The 23,185-nt window shown below is 46.7% G+C and overlaps 1 protein-coding gene across 2 annotated transcripts in view; it reads right to left on the bottom strand.

The window, feature by feature from the left end:
- The window catches only part of COL5A1 (collagen type V alpha 1 chain), a 251,115-nt gene that overhangs the window by 170,753 nt on the left and 57,177 nt on the right, over positions 1-23,185 (bottom strand). For both annotated transcript variants that reach the window (XM_032232562.1, XM_032232563.1), the window contains exons 3-4: positions 21,320-21,533; positions 12,735-12,897 (exon numbers count right to left, since the gene is read on the bottom strand). In XM_032232562.1, coding sequence (XP_032088453.1) covers positions 12,735-12,897; positions 21,320-21,533 — 377 coding nt within the window. The remainder of the gene's footprint in view (positions 1-12,734; positions 12,898-21,319; positions 21,534-23,185) is intronic.

Genomic DNA, 23,185 nt, shown 5'->3' with positions numbered 1-23,185 from the left:
TGGGTTCCGGGCGGTATGCCCTGGTACAGGGGTACCGGTGCCTGCTGGGAGCAGCAGGCAAAGTTCCAGTATGGTGCTTTGGAGAGCCCACCTGCCCGCTCACATTCCTTAGCTGTATTTGACCCAACTGAGCCATTTGCGCATGCGCACACAGTGTACGGCCCCTGTGTAATGCTCCACCGAGCAACAGGAGTGTCGCGGGCAGCGGGAGCGCATTCATGCACAGTGCGCATTCATGTGGTGGATGCCCAGCCCTGTCACAACATACTGGTTGCGATGGGATCTGGAACCAACCACTGAAGCACGCAATGGGGCACATCAAGGTTCTGTCTTAGGTAGAGTACGCTTCAAAATCTTCATCAATGATTTGGATGAGGGGATAGAAGGGGAACTCAACACATTTACAGATGACACCAAGGGGGAAATTGCTAACACTTTGGAAGATAAACTTAAGATTCGGAAGAATCTTGACAGGCTTGGACACTGGGGCCTAGTGATAATATGCAACTCAGTGGTGAGAAAAATAAGGTCCTACCCTTGGCATGAAAAATTAAATGCACAGTTACAGATTAGGCACAATAGGCCTTCTCTACAGTGGCCCCCAGACATGTCTGGTGCATTTGAGCTCATGCCTCCTTGCATTTGCCTCTCTCTTGTTTCCTGTGTGCCTTTGGCCCCAGAGTGATTCTGTCTTTCTCCTGTAAAGAGCTTTGCGTTTTCACTCCCTGGGGCAGTCTGGCACTCAGATAGATGGGAGATAATGTTGTTCCTCCCCATTGGAGAACACTGTTCTCCAGAAAAGTTGAGGGGCAGCTAGGGACAGCGATTCCTTCAAAGTGGAAAATTTTCTCACACCTCAAGATTTGCCCCATCATCAATAAAAGGAACCCTGATTGCCTTTGACATTATTTCTAGCTCAATATTGCTTTTTAAAAGAACACCATCTGCTGTTACTGTTGCTGTTGTTATTGTTGTTATAACAGCAGCTATGATTGATTATTATAATCAAAAAAATTCTGGAATGTGCAAAGGTGAATAGATTAACCCTAAAAATTAAAGGAAAAGAAGATTCAGATTATTTTACAACATGGGAACTATTTATTCTACAATTGGTTAAAGGACAGATATTGAGGTTAGAGGAATTAGATGAAATATGGTCTACATGGGAAAGAAAAACAGATGAGTAAATATTTTGATGGGTGTATAATCGATACTATAAGGGAAGATAGTATACATAAGGATGATTGATATTGCATATTTGTTTATATGATTATAATGACGACGATGATCTTTGTATGTTATACCTTGGACCACTAGAGAACACACTGCTCAACATAGAAATGGAATGTATAATATAAAACAATAAAAATATTTAAAAGGGAGAGAGAGAGACAGACAGACAGACAGACAGGGGGGAGAGGGGGGGAGAGGGAGAAGAGAGAGGGGGGAGAGAGAGATTTGCAGCTATCTAACTTCGCAGAGGTCCAAAAGTTTTACTTCCCTAATTCAACAAATTTCAAGAATGTCTCATGTAAACGTGCGAGATCTTTTTCTGGCAGCTGGGCAGTTCCTGCTCCGTCTCTTCCCTCCACCCCAACCCACTGCAGCGCATGGACTTTCAGCTGATACGTGACTCACAGTGGAAGAATTTCAAAACAAGTGTAATAATTGTAATATGGTTTGTTTTGGCCAAGGGGAATGTATTAAATTGGGAATCGGAGCTGGCTGTGTTTTCCATTCAAGAATGGAACAAGCTGATTCTCCCCTTAACAGCTTTCTCGATCTCCCCATTGTGACTTTTGGTTGAACATAATCAGAGTGGGACCCGACCGTGAATTTGTGACTTGATCTGTTAAGATCATTAGGTTCCCGATTGAATTAAGCCTGACTTATGATCATCCTAAGGACACATCTGTCTTGTTTTCTTGGCGGTAACAAAGAAGCGGCCTGAGTGGGTTGCATTCAGAGATGGGATTCAGCCGGTTCGAGCCAGTTCGCTCAAACCGGTAGTGGAAATCGTGGGTGCCCTGGCTCTATGCTGTTCTATTTAGGCACATTTTTGAGGCAGGGTGCACGCATGGAAGGCGCACATGTGAGCAAAGCGCATGCATGCAAAACAGGAGGGCACACAGGCGGTGGTAACAAAATGTGAAACCCACCACTGGTTGCATTTGCCTCCTGTTGGATTTGGGGATGGGATTTCCATTTTAACCTCCCAGCTAGAGGATCGCATGGTGGTCTCCCATCAAATCCTAGTTTGATTGCTCTTCCTCGACAGCAGCAACAACTTCCTTCATTCCCTACTTCCTTCCTTGTTAGCATTTTCCCTCCATCCCCCCAATGCAACCCCAGATGGAGGATGCCTTCCAAATGATCCAGGGAGGCTCTGCCTGGAAAACTCTCCAGAGCCCCCAATTCTGGAGACCGAAAGCAAAGCAAAACCATGACTGAAACCATCCATTGTATTTTGAGCTCCCGGAGAGGAATTCCTGTCTGCAACAGAAAACCTGCTGGCTCAACGGGCTTTAGATTTTCCATGGCTTAGTGGTCTTTCCTTTAAAAACACTTCTTCCTGCAAGGACTCCACAGTGGGAAAGTGAAGTCAGCCTGGCAGTCATGGCCAAGCAGGCAGCCAAGGCAGGGCCATGAATTATGGGGGAGGCACCAAGATCTCCCCTCAGCCTCCGCTGCAACTTGCAGCAAATGGCTGCACTCACACCTTGCTCTGCCCTGAACCAAATCTCCACAACGGGGTCCAACTAGTAAGCCCCAATGAGCTTCTGTTCTGCATCTCACTCTCACCCACAGAGGAGATGAGAGGAGGGGAAGAGAGAGAAGGGGAGGACGGGAGAGGCGAGGGAGAGTGAAGACAGGAGGGGAGAGGAGGAGAGAGTGAAGGGGAGGGAAAGTGAAGAGGAGAGTGAAGAGTAGGGGAGAGGGAAGGGAAGGGAGGGAGAGTGAAGACAGGAGGAGAGGGGAGAGGAGAAGAGGGGAGAGTGAAGGGGAGGGGAGGGAGAGTGAAGAGGAGAGAGGAAGGGAAAAGAGAGTAACGAGGAGAGAGGAGGGGAGAGGAAGTGAGGGGAGGGAGAGTGAAGAGAAGAGAGAGGAGGGGGAGAGTTTGTCAGTTGTTTCTGAGCTGAGCACCCATCATCCAGGACCAATTCAGTCTCAACCAGTTAGCCTTGTAAAGTTTACATTTTCTAGCGCTCCCTGAGAACGAAGGGAAGCAAATAAATGGCTCAATATAATCCGCAGGGAATAAGGAACAAAATCAATTAGAGCATCCCCCACTGTCTCTCTAAAAGCTTGTTCTATTTAACTGCAGTAGATGGCACTCCCAGCCATCGTGTTTGGGAGCTGAGGCAAATTACAGTTGTCAAGCCAGTTTTGTAGTTAAAAACCACCCAAACAGCATCTGCCTTTTTAATCTTCTGATATGTAATCTATTTCCTGTGTTCTTTTTTCTGTATATCATTATCTTTTTTTAATGCGATGTAGAATAGAACAAGTGGCAGAAGAAGTGCAAGGTCAAACGTTGGGGAGGGGCGATAGAATCGGCCAGTCGGACACAAATGAATGGATGAGATCATCATCATCACAACCTTTTTTAATCATTTAAGAAATATCCAACCCAAAGGGCACATCTTTGAAAAGCTGATGGACTTTGGCACATCACAGCCTACATTTTAAAGCCCAACAGGGAAGCTTCAAAATGGAAAATGTCTCCTGCAGTCATGACATAAGCCTAAGATTGAAAATGAAGCCTGTCAGATGTTACATCTTTTCTATCCTGCTCTACAGAGTAGAAAGTTAGTCTCGGACAGAAAACCAATTGAAGAAACTAGAAGCATTTGAAATGTGGATTTACAGACGGCTGTTACATATAAGCTGGGTTGACAAAATCACAAATGTGGTGATAAGCTGCCTGGGAAAGCCAAGGGAGATCATCAAAACCATTAAAAAGCGAAAGCTAGAATATTTTGGACATGGGATGTGACGCCCAGATAAATACAGCATCCTTCACTTAATCCTCCAGGGAAAGATCGAAGGCAAAGGAGGTCCAGGCAGAAGAAGAACATCATGGCTTCAAAACATAAGGAACTGGTTTGAACAAAACTCAGCAGGACTTTTCATGATATGTTGATAAAAATAGGTTTGCCAACACAATCGCCAACATCCAATGACAGATATGGAAGAAGGAGGAGGAAGAGGAGGAAGAGGAAGAAGATCTGGGAACATCTGACTGTGTTCATCTCTTCACGCGGCCTCTTTGAGTCTGCTGGACACAGATTCATTCCTGATAGCAGCAAATGTGGGCTTCTCTCTCCAGACTCCACGAAGAATCCCAGAAGGATAAAGGGAGGGGGGCAAGCAAGACCCACCCATGGAATTGCCTTCGTCCCTGGTGAGTGGGAGGAGGCCTCCTCCGCTCTGGGGAGCCTCTTCCTTGAATGGATCTTTGCCCCTAAGTTTTGGGATCTACCTTTCTGCCCCCTAAATCCACCATAGTTCTCCAGGCCAGCTATTCCCAGCTCTTTCCAGCTGCCTTCATAGGAAGAGATGTAACATATCTGGAAATACCGAAGCCAATTTTGCTTGACATCTTGGGAGAAAGGATATAACTTTATACATTTATGGATTAATTTCCTTGCTTATTTACCAGTATCCTGACCTTTATTAGTTTCTAAATAAGACAGCAAACACACCTAATCCTCCTTCCTCGTCCTGTTTTCCTCACAACAACAATCCAGTGAGGTGAGTTAGCTGAGAGAGAGAGTGACTAGCTCAAAGTCACCCAGCTGGTGTCACATTATCACACCTGATCCAGTGGTGGGTTCCTACCAGTTTGGACCGGTTCGCCTGAACCGGTAGTGGTTTGGCAACCTGGATCGCTGGAACCAGCAACGACTCAGGCCTGCCATGCCCCTGAACAGGTTCTCCGGGCAGCGCCAGAGGCACCCCCATCTTGTTTTTTGCTTCTGCGCATGTGCAAAACAATTTTTATTGTACTGCGCCTCAAGTGTGTGGTCACCGCACCCACAAGCAAACCGGCAGTAATGACTGCTGCAACCATCCCTGATCCGATCTATTCATTACATGTAGAATTCAGATAGACAATAATTGCATCTACTAATCGGATTAAAAGAAATAAAAGTTGTCAGAAATGAAACGATACGTTGCATTTTGGACTTCATATTTAATGAAATGAAGAGACTGTAGGTTTCTTAATCCCTTCATTTCATTAATCTTGGGGCAAATCAGAAGTGGGGCTGCGGTGTCTTTGTGGTGAGGAGAACTTGCCCTTCTGAATGGCTGGAGGATTCTATGAAAGTTGATGTATTGAAAAGCTACTTTAGTATTAGAATTGTTAAAACCTACAAGAAGGCAATAATCGATTAGCAAAATACAAAAGCAGAATATATATGGGAAGCTGTAAAATTATATTATATTGTTATGCTATTTGTGTTTTTATCTGTTTTGTATTTGTTTTTGTATTTTTCTTGTTTTTTTCCTTTTCCTTTTTCTTTACTTGTGGTTTTTTAAACTTTAAAATGTTCAATAATAACTATTTTTTTAAAGAAAACAGCTGAACAGCTGAAGAGAACGGAGGTGAGGGGGTGGTGGTCATGTACTCCTTCCCCCTAAATCCCAATGGTCATGGGACAGCAATCGTCCCCCACGTGGTCTGTGGAGAGTTTCCATCATCAAGGTCAGGGCTGCCCCAAAGGTGCTTTTCCAAAAGGCCACTCGGCTTCTTTGGGGTCAGCCCAGCTCCGAGAGCCCCAGAGAAACCATCCCATGGCAGGGAGGCAGAGCAGGCCCTCCAGTCAATGGCAGCCCCAAGGTCACCTCCACTGTGGATCCTCCTCGCAGAGGGACTACAGCCCTGTGCTAAACGCCTCCCCATAGGAAGATCACGTGAAGTGTTAATACCACTTTACAAGGTCTCGGTAAGGCCACACTTGAAATCCGGCATTCAGTTTTGTCACCACAATGTAGAAAAGATGCTGAGACTCTAGAAAGAGTGCAGAGAAGAGCAACAAAGATGATTAAGGGACTGGAGACTAAAACATATGAAGAATGGTTGCAGGAACTGGGGATGTCTAGTTTAATGAAAAGAAGGACCAGGGGAGACAGGATAGCAGTCTTCCAATATCTCAGAGGTTGCCCCAAAGAAGAGGGAGTCAAACTATTCTCCAAAGCACCTGAGGGCAGGACAAGAAGCAACGGATGGAAATTAAACAAGGAGAGAAGCAACTTAGAACTGAGGAGAAATTTCCTGACAGTGAGAACAATTAATCAGTGGAACTGCTTGCCTCCAGAAGTTGTGAATGCCCCAACACTGGAAGTCTTTAAGAAGATGTTGGATAGCCATTTGTCTGAAATGGTATAGGATTTCCTACCTAGACTAGAAGACCTCCAAGGTGCCGTCCAACTCTGCTATTGTATTTGTATTTATTTGAAGGGAGTAGCAACCATTTGGGAGCATTACGAGAGAGAATAGACATACTCTGTCTGTAGAGATTCTCTGTCATCCAGGCCATGGATGTCCTAAAGGTGCTTTTTTCAGGAGGCAGATAGACTTTTTGGGTTTTTTTTCTTTTGAAGATGTTTCTCTGCTCATCCAAGAAGCTTCTTCAGCTCTATCCTGTCAGAGGGCTGTAAAGCACTGTGAAGCGGTATATAAGTCTAAGGGCTATTGCTATCTCTCCAGTTCCTTCAAATGCCAAGATAGGTATGACCCTTCCTCTGGATGGTTAACTCACCTCCAAAACTTGGGATAAAACTGGGTTTAGAAGTTCCGTACAACAGGAAGTGATCTGACTTTTTGGCCAACCACTTCTTCTTATGACTCTAGCATCTTTATTAAATACGTTTTCATTTATCCACTCATTCGTTTGGTTCGACCTACTGCCCAACCCAGAACCACTTGGGGTATCATAGAAATGAACTGAACCCCATAGTTAAAACAGATGCAGCATCAACATAAACAAAGGGAACTGGCAACTAAGGACGCTAACCAAGATAATGCTACAATCCAAGAGACACACTCAGTCCATATTCTGGCCCAACACCATAGGAAGAACCAAGCCTTAAGAACCCTACAATGGCCTAGAGATGCGGATTTCTTCTCCTTTTCAAGTACAGGACAACATGGAAACAAACGGACCGAACAGCACTTAAGAGGGATCACCCAGAAGGAAGCATAGCAGGCAAAGAAAATGTGATCAAAACAGGGAAGCAAGAAAGGATTTCTGGGCTGCCTAATTGACTAGATGTATATGGAACCAAGAACTCCTAGAGTTTGGGAACAATAATGACAGCAAAAACAGAATTTAAACAAAAATAATATCAAATCAGAGTGAATAATACAAAAACATGTCTCAGCATCACTCCCCAAACAACCTATGGACATCCTCAATCCATCCATCCCTCTATCCATCAATCAGAATAGAGCTGGAAAGTGCCTTGGGGGTCTTCTAATCCAGCCCCCCGCTGGAGATGCTATACCATTTCAGACAAATGACTGTCCAGTCTCTTCTTGAAAGCCTCCAGTGATGGAGCACCCACTTCTGGAGTAAACTTCTGTTCCACTGGTTAATTGTCCTCACTGTTAGGAAGTTTCTCCTTATATCCAGGTTGCTTCTCTCCTTGATTAGTTTTCATCCATTGTTTCTTGTCCTGCCTTCTGGTGCTTTGGAGAATAGCTTGACCCCCTCCTCTGTGTGGCAGCCCCTCAAATACTGGAAGGCTGCTATCATGGTACCCCCTAGTCCTTCTTTTCTTTAGATTAGCCAAACTCAAATCCCGTAACTGTTCTTCAGATGCTTTAGTCTCCAGACCTTTAATCATCTTAGTTGCTCTTCTCTGCACCTTTTCCTCAATCAGTGCTAACTTCCAGAATGCCATCAGAGTATGCATTAAAACTATCTGGCAATCTGGAGCTGGAGAGAAAGGGAGAGCCAAGTAGGGATTCCTGCATTAAGCATGGGTGAGGAAGGGGTCTCCCCGGGCTCCCTTTCCATTTTGAAGAGCATTGGGGCCAATGAATGTGATCCCTTCATCAAACTAGGAACATTAAATCAGAATTCGCCCTGGTGTCTTCGTAAATAGAAGATTAATTAGGCAGGTTGACTGGGTTAAACACACTCAGATAATTCTGATATATTGCCAGAAGAGGAGGAAACATAGGCTTTCAACCTAGCCAATGCGAGAAGCCTCACAGAACCTCTGAGCAGAAGAAGTCTATCTGATTACTGTGATGTCAGCAGATTTAAACTAGCAAAAGAGCTCTTCCTAAAGTCATTTTAGTTAGTGACCTAGTTGCTCTCCACAAGCATGTGAAAACTGTACTTCATTCTTTCTTTCTCGTTCAGCATCTCCCTCCTGGGAGAAAAAGGATTTTGCATCACCACCTAAAGTTTTCTGGCTTCAAGAAATGTCTGAAGCAGAAACCTGCATTAAACAGGCGCCTGGCTGATACTTGACAGCACTCAGTTTGGAAGAAATAAGTCAAGGTTTTGGGAAGGTGAAAAAATGTTTGACTGGAGTGCTATTTAGTGGTCAAAATCAACCCCGATCTTTCAGCTCCACAGACCCCTGGAGTCTCCCCAAAAACTATGAGACTGGAGGAACTCTTTGTTGCATCATTATTCACAAAGGATTTTTTTAAGGTGAGGAAACATTGTGATTGAAAGACCATGCTTTTCACTCTCTGCTTCGGCCAAAAAGGGTTTGCTGTAAAATGTAAGCAGAAAATATTGACTGGCTCTTTTGAGACTTAGCTGAACACGATTTATCCAAGTAAAATGAATCTCTTGCTTCTTTTCTCAAGTACTTTGCAATTTTTTATTTTAAAATTAATAAGAAGAGGAGAGGGGAGGAAGAGGAGGAGGGAGAAGAAGAGGAGAAGAAGAGAAGAAGAAGAAGAGAAGAAGAAAGAGGAAGAAGGGAAAGAAAAAAGAAAGAAGAGAAGAAGAAGAGAAGAAGAAGAAGAAGAGAAGAAAAGAAGAAGAGAAGAAGAAAAAAGAGAAAGAAAGAAGAAAAAAGAAGAAAAAGAAGAAGAAAAGAAGAAGAGAGAGGAAGAAAGAGAAAGAAGAAGAAGAGAGAGAAGAAGAAAAAGAAGAAGAGAAGAAAGAAGGAAGAAGAAGCAGAAGAAGAAGAAGAAGAAGAAGAAGAAGAAGAAGAAAGAAAGAAAAGAAAGAAGAAGAGAAGAAGAAAAAGAGAGAAGAAAGAGGAAAGAGAGAGAAGGAAAAGAGAAAGAAGAGAGAAGAAAAGAGAAGAAAGCGAAGAAGAGAGAAGAAGAAGAGAAAGAAGAAAAGAAGAAGAAGAAGAAGAAGAAGAAGGAAGAGGAAGAGGAAGAAGAAGCAGAAGAAGAAGCAGAAGAAGAAGAAGAAGAAGAAGAAGAAGAAGAAGAAGAAGAAGAAGAAGAAGAAGAAGAAGAAGACAGTGATAGCCGTTGTCATCCAAGAATTTTAGAAAACACATCAAGAAATTACAACTTCCTGTTCCAGTGGAACCGCAAAATCTGCGCTACACAGAACATTGTACATCTTAAGAAGACATTTGGTCGATACCTAGAATGCTGGCAGCAACCCTTATCAACCATCAGTGCCAATAAATAACATTTGGGATACATTTTAATTGTTCACTTGACTTCTAACCCATCATAAGATCCTTGCACTACTGTCCCTCTGATCATGTGACCAAATTTGGGTGCTTCGAAACTGACCTTGATTTACGATGGTTGCAGCATCCGGGGACATGTGGTCACCATGAACAGCCTAATGGTGGCAATGATTTGTTTAATGACCAGCAATTGGTAATCCAATCAGGTGTCAATCACTTAATGTCCACATCATTTAGCGATGGAAAATCTGGCCCAAACTGTGGTCATATATTGAGAACTACAGATAGTCTTTGACTTACGACCACAATTCAGAGGAGAATTTCCATTGTGGAGCAAAGTGGTGATGAGCCACACCTGATTTTAGAATCTTTTCTGCCATGGTTGTTAAGTGAATCACATAGTCTTTAAGCAAATCCACTTCCCCATTGTTGGCAGCTGGCTGGGAAAGTCATGAATGGCCCTCAAGTGACCCACTGTCAGCATTGACTTCATTTAATAATCACGTGTACTTTTACTAATTATAAATGAACAGTTGCAAAGCAAAGCTGAGTCTGGTTAATTAGGCGCAAAAGCGGATAATATCAAATACAATTCAATCCCCTCCCCTTGGCACCCCCGTTCATAGTCCAATTATAATGCACCCAACTGTCAGGTGGGAGATAACGTCAAAAAGTCTCATCAGGATGGAATGCTGGGCAGTTGGCCTTGGCGGGAAACTCCTTCCTCCACATGCGCAATAAGGTGGTCAGATCAGCGACTAGAAACTTCCTCCAGCACATAATGATTCCCCTCCCAGATACCATGCCCCCCTCCCCGTTTCAATGACAGCCGAAGCAGCAACAAAGCAGAGGCTGACATCCACCCCGGGGCACTTCAGCCGTCATAAATACATACCTGCTGCCCAGCATCTGAGTTTGGGCCATGTGGCTCTGGAGATGCTGCAATGGTTGTTAAGTGAGACTACCAATTATAAGTCATTTTTGTCAGTGCTTTTGTAACTTGAGATGGTCACTAAACGAATGGTTGTAAGTTGAGGTCTACCTGTTCCTGTAAAGCCTTCTTTAACAACACTCGTCCACGGAGGTCGTATCCAGCCAGTTTGGGCTGGAGGGGGATTGCAGGTGGGCCCACCCACTCACCCTGGCTCTGCACTCTCCTATTCAGGCACAGAAGGTGTGCAAAGCTCATGGAAGGCTAAGCAAGTAGATATACACCAGTGGTGGGTTTCAAAATTTTTTGGAACCTCTTCTGTAGGTGTTTCCTGCTTTCTGGGTCCACTGGTGGAACCTCTTCTAACCGGTTCAGTAGATTTGACGAACCGGTTCTACCGAGTTGGTGCGAACCTGTAGGAACCCACCTCTGATATATGCACAGCAAACCGGGGGTAACAAAATGTAAAACCCATTGTTGGGTATTTTACCAGAGAAGTATAGTAAAGAAAATGTATATTTAATTATTCATATAATAACTGCAGCTAGAATTGTAACTTCACAAAATTGGAAAAGGGGAAAAGTTCCCTCAGAGGAAGAGGTAGTTAAAAAAAATATTAGACTGTGCAGAAATGAACAGATTAACACTGGCAATTCCAGAGAAGGAAGAGTATTATAAGATATGGGGATGTTTTTATCACTGGATAGAATATAAATATAGATAAAAAGAAACAAAAAATTGAATAATTTGGAAAAGAACATAGAATTATAGGGGAGGGGTTGAATTAAAAGGCAATTGAAATGTAAATGTAAAGGCGAGATAAAAATAGATTTAAAATGTTGTAACTATTAAATAGGATGAAACAAAGACTTTACCCAGATGACACACTGTAAGATTAATGATGTAAGAGTAGTTATGGAAAAATTTAAAATAAAACTTTTCCAAACAAATGTGAAACTCACACCTGCTCATCCAGACTCTTGTCCAGAGTCTCTGCCCTTGATTTTAACTCAATGTTGAACCAAGAAAATACTTCTACAACTTCTTGCAATCATTCCCATTCAATTTGATGATAAAATGTCATTTTGATTTTTTTCCCCAAATCTGAAAAATGCAAAAAATATTATCTGGACAAGATGCCAGGGTTTCTGCCTTATCTTACTGTAAGTCCCAGTGAACCAAAGAGCTTTTTATGAATATCAAGTGTCCCTATTTTAATGCTGCCCAAACTCTGCAGCTCCACAACTTCTGGAGAACCTTCTGGAAGCTACGTAAAGCAATCCCCTCTTGTCGCAAAGAGGGGGCAGACACAAGAGGGGGTGGCACACACCAACATCAGACTGCAAACACAATGAAAAATGCCATCCACAAAATGAAATTCAAAAGCATCGGAAGGGACCAAACAAGGTGAGGGGGAGGAAGCCTGAAGGAAAGGGAAGAGAGCCAAATATGGTGCAGTGGTCAGAATGCAGTACTGCAGGCGACTTCTGCTGACTGCCGGCTGACTGCAATTTGGCAATTCAAATCTCACCAGGCTCAAGGTTGACACAGCCTTCTGTCCTTCCAAGGTGGGTAAAATGAGGACCCAGATTGTTGGGGGCAAGAAGCAGAAATGGAGAAGGTAATTAAAGGAAGGTGAGGATAGGTGGGGGGTGGGCCAGGCAAATTGGTGAGCCCAGAACCTGGAGCTTCAGACCCCCAAGGATGGCTACTCAAGGGTAAATGGCATGAGGGAGACCCAAAACTGGACACGAGCCAGTTAACTTCTTGGCGACAGAAATCATAATGATGATTTAAGCCATAATGATGGTTTACCGTTCTCTTGAGATCAGTAAAGAGAGATCCGCCTTCTGGGCCACTTCCAAGTCGGTCACAGAGAGCCTTTGATCATGGCTTATTAATTTTGGTTTCTACCTCTCTTTCTCTCATGTTAGGGTCATGAACCAAAGCTACGTTTCAAAACTCTGCAATGGAGACTGTTCTATAGTGGCTTATTCCCAAGACTTCCTTTCTAAAATAGAATGTGACAAACTTCTCCCATATATATATATATATATCCGTTTCTTTCATCCTGAATCTGTTCTTCTTATCCCAAGAAACAAAATTCTCCGATGCTCAGTGCTCAAGACACATTCCTGACATCCTGGCAGTTCCATCTTTCTCGCCCTCTTACCTCAAATACTTCCTCATCCAAGATCCTTGTTCCAAAGACAATGATGCCATTAACATCAATGATGGGATGGTCACTTCGGTCCAGCAATTTGGTGACTTTTTTTTTACAGTCCAAAATCAGAGTGACATTCTTCTTATGAACACTGAAAGCAACTCGATGCCACCTGGGGAAGAAGAGACCCAGCAGAAGGTCAAAAGAAGGTCAACATGTGCTGGCTTCCCATGCCCACCTCAGTCCAAAGGGAAGCTTCTAGAACTTCCAAGCATGAAAGCTTCTTCCCTTGACCGCTCATTACATTTACCCGGATGCTTCCTGTATCACTGCAGGATGGAGAAACCACAGGCATTATCTCAGTTCTCAAGAAGTATTGAATGCTGAGCCTAGTTTAATCAATACCATTGGCTACGTTCATACCATGCAATCTCCCCCAAAATAAACTCTGATATAAATCAGACAGCATGACACCCATTTTAGCCTACACTTTCACTTTCCTCCAGGAAGTCCCAAAGGTGCTTTTTCAGGAGGCAACTGGACTTCGTTTTTTTCTTCGAAGATGTTTTGCTTATCATCCAAGATGTTTCTTCATCTCTGACTGGATGGTGGGGAAAGGAAGGATTTATATTGCTTACAGACAGCTGATCTGTAAGAAAAAAGCACCTCTGGGACAACCATGACCTGGATGACTGAGAATCTCTACAGATTTTCATCCAGGAATTTCCCCAAGTGAGCAGCTGCAAAACAGGAATTTTCATGTGTGGATGTCTCATTTTTAACTTACAATGAACAGCTTATCACCTCCATGAATTTCTGCCTATTGTGTGATTGGAACATTTAAGGGTCAAATAATAGTTAAAGAATAATTTGAGCAAAAACCTATCATGCCAAAAATGAACTGTGATGAAGGTGAGGTCATAAAAAAAGAGGGCTGGCACACTGCACACAGCCCACTCCTGATTTATGGCAATTTCCCATGATTATTAGGCAGCTCCAGATGTGTTGGCCAACCCTGGGAATTCTGGATATTTCAGTTCCAAACTTCTGGAAGGCAGATTTGATAAGATTGACTTAGGAAATTAAATTCATTTGAAACCCACTATGGGCTCCTGCATTCTCATATTTGTCTTGTGTTGTTCCAGCCACAAACAGATTGTTTTGCTTATCTGTAAATATAAGAGACACTTTAGTAAGAATGAAAAGGTTCATATTAAAAGAAAAAAGCTGCCAAGTGCCAAAGCAATGGAGGAAGCCCAGTTTTGGGTCTCAAGAGTCCTCATTCTTTCTGTACACTGGAGAGGAGATTTAGAGAAGCTCACTCTGCCTCTACTCACGAAAACAAAATCCATGTTCAAACTATTGTGCAGTTTTAGGACAGTTGAGTATCCTTCTTTTCAGGGCCACAGAGACAAGAATGAACTTGGATGCGGTAGTTGTTTTTTCATAGTATTCCAAGAAGTGGCGGCCAAAGCAGAGAGACAACAATTTCTGGCCAAGGGGGAAGAGTGGTTCGGAATGTATACCATGTCAACGTTCAGTGCCCTCCCGCAGGAGCCCCATCACGGGCGAAGAGAAGGCATTCGCATCCTCTGCTCTCCAGTCTTCTTGGTGTCCCTTGATGACAGAGACGTGTTTACATTTCCTGCATTGCTGCTTCTTCCCAAGGGAGACGGGAACCTTCAAGCCACCAACTGAGCCCTGAACGTTTCTGAGGGCAGCCCTGGCTGGATTCTTTTTTAAAGCTGGGAATATCTCAGCAAAAAACAGGCATTAGCTCTGGGAAATAGATATTGAAGATAGCACAAGACAAATGTCTGTTTTTCCGCTGGAAAAAGACACGCTTATCTTTGACATATCTTTAAGTCTAATGAATGTTATTTGTGAGATGACGTCTCCTCTAATTCCACGGCTGCTGCTGCTTCCTTAGCATGTAACTGGATTCGTGTCTTGTTATATTATTCCACTGGCATTTTTACATGTAATTGTCTTTGCTCTTAAGTTTCATGTATTAGAGGCCTTAAGTGCTTTGCCAAATCCAGAAGTATTTTCCAGGGGAAAATGTGAAATGAATAAACAGCTATGTAGTAAAGAGTAAGATTTAAGGCAAAAAAAACCAACGTCAAATGGCGTCAAGAAGGCGAAGAATGGATGCCTGGGCATCTCTGCTTTGCTTTGCTTGGATTGTTTGACCAACTTTGAGACTGTCAATGGTTCTGAATGTTTATAAAGTTTCAAAGTTTCAAAGTTTAATAGCATTTGTATGCCACCCAATCCTGAAGGACTCCGGGCGGCTAACAATACAATAAATCAAAAAGAATAGAAGAAAGAAAAGATAGATTTAAAAACACACCATGCACTCCATTCCAAGTGGGGCTGGACCATATTTTGGGGTCAACAGCCCCAGGCCTGCTGGAACAGCCAGGTTTTAGTGGCCTTACGGAAGGCTGAGAGGGTGGGAAGGGTCCGGATCTCTGCGGGGAGATCATTCCACAGGGCCAGAGCAGCTACAGAGAAAGACCTCCCCCGATTGGCGAGTAGTCGCCAACCGGCATTGCCTGGTCGACGGTACCTGGAGGAGGCCCAATCTGTGTGATCTTAAAGGTCGTTGGGAGGTATGTGGCAGGAGGCGGTCCCGTAGGTATCCAGGTCCTAAGCCATGTAGGGCTTTAAAGGTAACAACCAGCACCTTGAAGCGCATTCGGAGACTGATGGGAAGCCAGTGCAGCTAGCGGAGGATAGGTGTAACATACACCCGATATCGCTCACGCAGCTGCATTCTGGACCAATTGTAGTCTCCAAACACTCTTCAGGGGCAGCCTCAAGTAAAGCGCATTACAGTAATCAAGCCTAGAGGTGACGAGAGCATGAGTGACCATTTGAGGTGCCTCCCGGTCCAGGTAGGGCCGCAACTGGTGCACCAGGCAAACCTGGGCAAAAGCCCCCCTGGTCACAGCCGACAGATGGTATTCTAATGTCAGCTGAGGATCCAGGAGGACATCCAAGTTGCGGACCCTCTCTGAGGGGCAAAGGTTTCGCCCCCCAGGCTAAGAGATGGAATATCTGGTCCGTTCTTGGGGAGCAACATTAACAGCCACTCGGTCTTATCGGGATTGAGTGCCAGCTTGTTTACTCCCATCCAGACCCTAACAGCCTCCAGGCACTGGCACATCACTTCTACTGCTTCGCTGAGTTGGCACGGGGTGGGCAGATACAACTGAGTATCGTCCACATATTGATGATATTTGATCCCGTGCCGACGAATGATCTCACCCAGCGGCTTCATGTAGATGTTAAATAGGATGGGGGACAGGACTGAACCCTGAGGCACCCCATATTTTAGGGGCCTAGGGGTCGATCTCTGTCCTCCAACCAACACCGACTGCGACCTATCTGAGAGGTAAGAGGAGAACCACCGTAACACGGTGCCTCCCACTCCCACCTCTGCCAGTCGTCGCAGAAGGATACCATGGTCGATGGTATTGAAGGCCGCTGAGAGGTCAAGAAGCAGGAGGATAGAGGAATGTCCTCTATCCCTGGCCCGCCAGAGATTATCGGTCAGCGCGACCAAAGCAGTTTCAGTCTGCCTGAAAGGGATCTAGATAATCAGCTTCCTCCAAGGTCCGTCGGAGCTGAAAGGCCACCACCTTCTCAATAACCTTCCCTACAAAAGGGAGGTTGGACACTGGACGGTAGTTGTTAAGAATAGCTGGAAGGCTTCTTAAGGAGGGGTCTTACCACCGCGTCCTTTAAGGGCAGCGGGAAAGATCCTCCTGTAGAGAGGTATTAACAATCCTCTGGAGCCAGCCTCGTGTGACCTCCCTGCTGGTCGAAACCAGCCAGGAGGGACACGGATCCAGTAACAGGTGGAGGTACTTACAGCTCCCATGGCCTTGTCCACTTCCTCAGGAGTAGCAAGCTGGAACTCACTCCAAGAAATCCACTCTCGGCATCTCAGCAGGTACTGTCCAAGTGGAGTCCAGGTCCGTCTGAATCTGAGCGACTTTGTCCGACAGAAACTGAACAAATTCCTCGGCTCTTCCCTGCAAGGTTTTGCCCGCATCCCTCCCTTTCAGGAGGGAGCGGGTTATCCTAAACAGGGCAGCCGGGCCGTGATTCTGAGGACGCAATGAGAGCGGAGAAATGCGAACATTTAGTCGTCCAAATCGTCACTAGATAAGTCCTAATAAAGGCTCTTAATTGTGTTCGGTCAGATTCAGATTTGCTGGCCCTCCAGCGTCGCTCTAGGCGTCTCTTTTGGTGCTTCATCTCCCGGAGTACCTTGGTAAACCAAGGGGCCCTCCTGGATCCACTGCCGTGGAGAGGCTGCAAAGGCACAATCCGATCAAGAGCCTCAGCCGCCATGTTCCAAGAGCGACCAAGGACTCCGTCGGACTGTGGGCAAGGGAGTCAGGTATTTCCCCAAGCTCCGTCTGAAATCTCAAAGGATCCATCAGGCGCCTGGGGTGGTTCCCCTCCCTGCAGTGGAGGAGTAGTTTCAGAAAATCAAGCCTCAGTAGGAAGTGATCTGACCATGACAAGGGCAAGGTCTTTATGCCCTTCAATTCCAGATCACCTCTCCACTGCCCCGAGAGAAACACAAGGTCAAGAGTGTGTCCCGCTGTATGAGTCGGACCCTGAATTACCTGGGTCAAGTCCATAGCTGTCATGGAATCCATGAACTTCTGCGCCCCATCAGAGCGTTCACCAAGAGATGGCAGGTCAAAGTCCCCCAGTACTATAAGTCTGAGGAACTCAACCGCCAAAACCGGCTATTGACTCCAGGAGCGAAGGCAGGGCTGTTGCAACGCAGCTGGGAGGTAGGTACATTAACAACAAGGCCACTTGACCCCCCAAGGTCCAGTTTCACCAGCAGAGACTCACACCCGATAGTCTCTGGAGCAGGGATCCTACGAGGTGCTAATGATTTTTCAGATGACAACAGCCACTCCCCCACCCCTTCCCTGATGTCGTGGTTGGTGCAGCACCTGAAACCCTTCTGGGCACATTTCAGAGAGGGGGACTCCTTCCTCATGGCCCAGCCAGGTCTCAGTAATACATGCCAGGTCTGCCCCCTCGTCTAATATTAAGTCCCGGATGAGGGGAGCGTTCTGAATCACAGACCTGGCATTTAGCAGCAGCAACTTGAGGCCAGGGCCCTGGCATCTCTTGCCACCTGGTCCTAGGGTTGAGTTTTCAGGGCTGTAACATAGCGAGCCCTCCTTCCCCGGTAATGGCCCGCCCTGAAACTCCCATCGTACCTGCCTCTCCCAACCATGACTGGGATGCTCCAGCCCGTCCCCACCACCATAGACCCCCCCTCCCCTCCCACAGCCCCCGTTCTCCCCAGCAGGCCATTCGTATCATACACTCTGGGACGAGAGGTGGAACCGGGCCCCCATCCACTTCTGCTTCTGCACTCAGTGGAGGGGGCTCCAGGCCGCACTCTCGATCCCCTCATGCATACCGACCAGACATTCTCCGCACACATACCCCACTAATAATAAAATATTAAAATATACAGTGATGCAGAATAGAAAATTTAAAAATTTAAGTTTAAAAACACATGGGAACATTCTCTCAACCATCCATACCTACAATTACTCCTTCACTCAGCAACAAGATGGGCGCCGTTCTGGGACCGCCAAGCGGTTGAGCGCAGTTTTTAAATAAATAAAGTTAGTAGTAAAATAAGAGAGGAATGTCTTTGCGCTCAGAAGGTTCTCCTCTGCAGGATCCAGTATGAAATACAAAGCTCTAAAGTTTAAAGTGGATAGGGGGTTGACGCCAGTCGGAGGGGAGGGGGACAAGCTCCCTACCCACGTCTTCTTCGTCCTCTGCTTTCCCTTTCTGTGAAGATTGTAAACACAGGGTGGCATGCAGAACTCTTGGCAAAGACGGAGGTCTAAGGACTCCATGGCCGAGCCGCAGCAGCCAAAATGGTGGGGGGGGGGGAGCCCCCGTGTCCGTGTTGTTAAATTAGGATCAGATGAGAAAGCAGAGGGAAGGGGGCGAGGGGGGAGGGGTCGTGCCAGAACCCATGTATGGCGATGGAAAGGCGACAAACAGTTGATCTCACGCGTCCAGTTCTTTCCAAAATGATGGTCTTAAAGGCGAAGGCGAGAGTGGGAACGGTCAAGATGGAAGACAGTCAGGGGGCAGCGCCGTCTGGAAAGGCACGTCTGGAAATAATCATGGATGGCAAGCAGCAATAACAGCGGGAGTCGCGAGGGCTAGCTACAGAGGCCAGAACCCCAACAGTCAGTCCGCAGCAATGGTGGTCAGAGTCCGAGTCAGAAAGGGCCGTGATGGAAGGGGGGGTGCGCTTGGGTTAGCGCTTGACTCAGCAACCCCCCAAGGCGGCAGCAGGGCTCAACAGCGTCTCGCCAGGAGAAAGCAGGCCGTAGCAATCAGAGTTCAATCAGAGAATGCCGCCAGTTGGAAAATTCCCGTCCGCGGGGAAAAGGGGGGGGGCGTCGCTCAAAGGCCGCACGCCACCGCCAGAAACAGTCTAAGCCGTCAGAACAATGCCCCCTCCAGGCAAAACGCCAACCCTCGAGACAGAACGCCGCTCCGCATTGAAAGACTGCCGTTCGCGAGGAGGGGGGGGCGCCCGCCTAAAAAGCCATCCGACACACAGATTGCCCAAAGCCAACTGGGAAGCGTCTCTCCAGATAACAAACAGACCTGTGAGAGAGTCTTAGATTTTCTTCATCCAGGTTCTGCTTATCCACAGAAATGGCGGTCGGCAGAGGCTTAAACTAAGCGAAATTATTTCTCTTCTAGCCTGAGCGGCAAGCTCAGGCAGCCATCTTCCCCTGCGTAGGCAAAGCAGCCAAAGGAGCAATGACAACCCCAGCAGCACTTCCAGCCACATCTGGCAGAAACAAAACCTTCAGACTTCAAAGAAAACGTGCCCTGGAGAGACCCAGAATTCAATTTCCTTTTGGCTCACCTCTGCCGTGGCTTGGAGAGAGGGAAAGGGAGACTTTTCCACGCGCATCTCCTGAATGGCAGATCAGTGTCTTCTAGCACAGGGGTGTCAAACTCAATTTCACTGAGGGCAGCATCAGGGCTGGGGTTGACTTCAAGGGGCTGGGCAGGCGTGGCCGACTGGGTGGGCATGGCAGCTTGACACCATTCCCCAAACTGCTTGCATGTTTGCTCTTTGCATTGGGGTAGACTGGGCCAAAGCAACACGGGCTGGCCCCTGACATTTTCTAGGATAGCAATAGCAATAGCAGTAGACTTATATACCGCTTCATAGGCCTTCAGGCCTCTCTAAGCGGTTTACAGAGAGTCAGCATATTGCCCCCAACAATCTGGGTCCTCTTTTACCCACCTCGGAAGGATGGAAGGCTGAGTCAACCCTGAGCCGGTGAGATTCATCGGATGAATCATAGGATGGGTCATAGGATGACCCTGCAGACCGGATCCAACCCCATCGTGGGCTGGATCAGGCTCACAGGCCTTGTGTTGACAGCCCTGTTCTAAGGCTACAAGAAGCCACTGGAGAACCCAAACTGAATTGCTCCAGAGAGAGGGTGGCTCAGCCTCTGCCTGCCCCTCCAAGCCACCTTCCACAATGGTTTGCAGCTGGATACAGAGAAGTGGCAAGTGGATGGGAGGGGTTCACGCATATACACAAGGAGCCAGAGCCATGGGGGGGGGGGTTACTTTGGATTTGCGGACTCCAGTTTGACTTTGGATTCAACATCGGATGGGAACTCAACCACTATCTTATCACACTGGGCAGAGTAGCGGCCATACAAGCCACAATATTGTTTGCACTGCACTGTGGTGGCATAGTAGTTAGAGTGCAGAACTTCAGGCTCCTTCTGCCGACTGCCGGCTGCCTGCAATTTGGCACATCGAATCTGACCAGGCTCAGGTTGACTCAGCCTCCTGTCCTTCCAAGGTGGGTCAAATGAGGACCCAGATTGTTGAGGGCAAGAGGCTGACTCTGTAACCGCTTATAGAGGGCTGGAAAGCACCATGAAGAGGCATTTCAGTCTAAGAGCTACTGCTATTGGTGTGATATCTATTTCATATTTGTAAAAAAGCTGGACTTGATGATGTTGATGGTGCACTGATGATGTTACCTAGTTGGATCATGAAACGTCTGCAAGAAAACAACCAGGCTCGGAGAGTATCAAGGACTGTACACTTCAGCCCTGAGCTACAAATAGTCTCTTCTATTGGTACCCAACTTCTTATGTTAAAATTATTAGAACACTTTTGAAGATTTCGGGTTAAGCTCCAATGATAGGCTGACTCTGTAAAAACCGCTTAGGAGGGCTGTAAAGCAGTATGTAAGTCTAAATGCTATTGCTATGCTATTGTTTATCTGGGGCCATCGCACGTTGCGTTAACCTGGATTCAGGTGTTAGCTCTGTGAATGCTTGTCTGCAACTCGATGTTTTATGACCTGCTCTTTTCTTTTTCCCTCTTTTTCCCTCCGATCGGGCCATTTTGTCTGGGTTCTTGAGCTGACCTCATCATCTCCCGAAGAAGTCCATTAAACACCCAAAGAAAGGAGACCTGGAATTCCCTCGCCTGACCCACAACCCCCCCGTTTCCTCTGCGTCACTCACTTGCCATCCGAGAGGTTGATGCCGCGGAAGAGAGGGTAGTTCTCGGAGCCTGGCTTCTCCATGTGGTCCTCGTATAGGAAAACCGGGGACCGCCCCAGCTCCACACCGACTTGCTGGATGCCTTGTTCGTTGTAAATGGAGATCAAGAAAGCCTGGCCGCCCTTCTTGGCTTTAACCGTGGTCAGGATGGAGAAATCTTCAGGAAATGGAGACGCTGGAAGCAGAGAAGGGAGCAGAGCAGAGAATGGGGTCCGTTTCTCTCCCAAAGGGAATCACCAACCTTTGCCCTGCAGCCACAATGGCAGGGCAATGAGTTGAAAAAGTCAACTGAATGAGGAAGGCCTGCTTTGAGACTTTAGATGCAGAATCAGAATAGAACCAGAAGGGACCTTGGAGGTCTTCTAGTCTAGCCCCCTGCTCAAGCAGGAGAATCTATACATTTCAGACAAGTGACTCTCCAGTCTCTTCCAGACGTTGGAAAGGGAAGCGTATGTAAAGCGGTATATAAGTCTATTGCTATTGCTGTAGCTAATCAGATGTTGCATTAGGAGCTGTGGGGTGCCAGTGCAGGCTAACTCTGCCCACTGCCAGCAGTTCAATCCTGACTGGCTCAAGGTTGACTCAGCCTTCCCACCTTCTGAGGTGAGTGAAATGAGGGCCCAGATTGTTGGGGGCCAGAGGCTGGCTCTGTAAACCACTTAGAGAGGGATGTGATGCAGGGATCCCCACCTTTGCAGCTTGGCAGCCGAGCTGGAGAGGGGGGCTAGAGGGGAACCAAGCCGCACGAGCAGCAGACTGGTGTGCATGCCCAGGCCTGCGCAGCTCAACTTGAGCATGTTGATCTGCATTCATGTGCACACACACCAGCCCGCCTCTCATACAAGTCGAACTGCACATGTGTAGGCACTTCGTCCACTTCCAAATAGGCCACAGACCAGGAGTTGGGGAGCCCTGCGGTAAAGCCCTGTGGAGCGATATATAAATCTAAGGGCTGTTGCTAGCACTGGTATGATTGATGGGGAATACTTCCATGTCCACCCAGATACACGCACACACACAGCCTCGCTCCACATGGACTTGGGATCCTTAGGATCGCTGAAGAATCTCCCCCTCCCATACAAAGGGTGTGGTCGTAGCATTCCAGGTCAAACAATAGGCCAGAGCAGCGACACACAGGATTCTCAAACTACCAGCTGAGGGAAGCGAACCTTCTAATTAGCCCCAACTGCAGCCTGCCGGAGTGTCATTTGTGCAGCTACGTGTCACTTTCCCTCCAGAGCCTTTGATTGTGTGGTTCCCCAGCCTGCGTTTCCTTGTGGAAAGGCTCTGCAATGACCTCTGTGGTCTTGATCTCCATCCACTCATTTGCTTGTTTGGAGCTGAACTAACATCTAGGTCCTTGCAGGAGGCATCTTATTCAATGAAAAGAGGGGAAGCCCAGCAAAACCCAGGATGCCTCTTCCCGGCAAGGGGGGGAGGGGGCAACAGTTTTGCACGCAAAACCCCTTCTGTGCCTGTCTGTAACTTCCAGCCCCCTTTTCTTGCCCAGGGCCAAAAGCCTCAGATTATGTGGAGAAAATGACTGGCATCTTGGCCACCGGATCAAAGCAACTCGCTGCTTCCCTCCACATTCCTCAGGCTTCTGTCAAAGAGGACTTCCAGATCCACCCCAAGCGAGGTGCTGCCCCGGCTGAAGAGAAGCGTGGCAGTGTCCCAACTTTGCTCAGAAAGCCAGCATCTCCCTCATCCACCACAAGCCCAGCTGGGGTGGGCTCTGGGGGCCAAGCAGGACCCAAGTCCACCTGGGCAAAGCAGGAAAGGAAATAATGGAAGCGCCAGGTTCTGTCCAGGGCCCAGGCTGTCTGT

This window comes from Thamnophis elegans, chromosome 16, assembly GCF_009769535.1.
Source record: "Thamnophis elegans isolate rThaEle1 chromosome 16, rThaEle1.pri, whole genome shotgun sequence".
NCBI lineage: Eukaryota > Metazoa > Chordata > Lepidosauria > Squamata > Colubridae > Thamnophis > Thamnophis elegans.
Note: the sequence above shows the minus strand (reverse complement) of the source record. Positions and strands in the feature narration are given on the sequence as shown.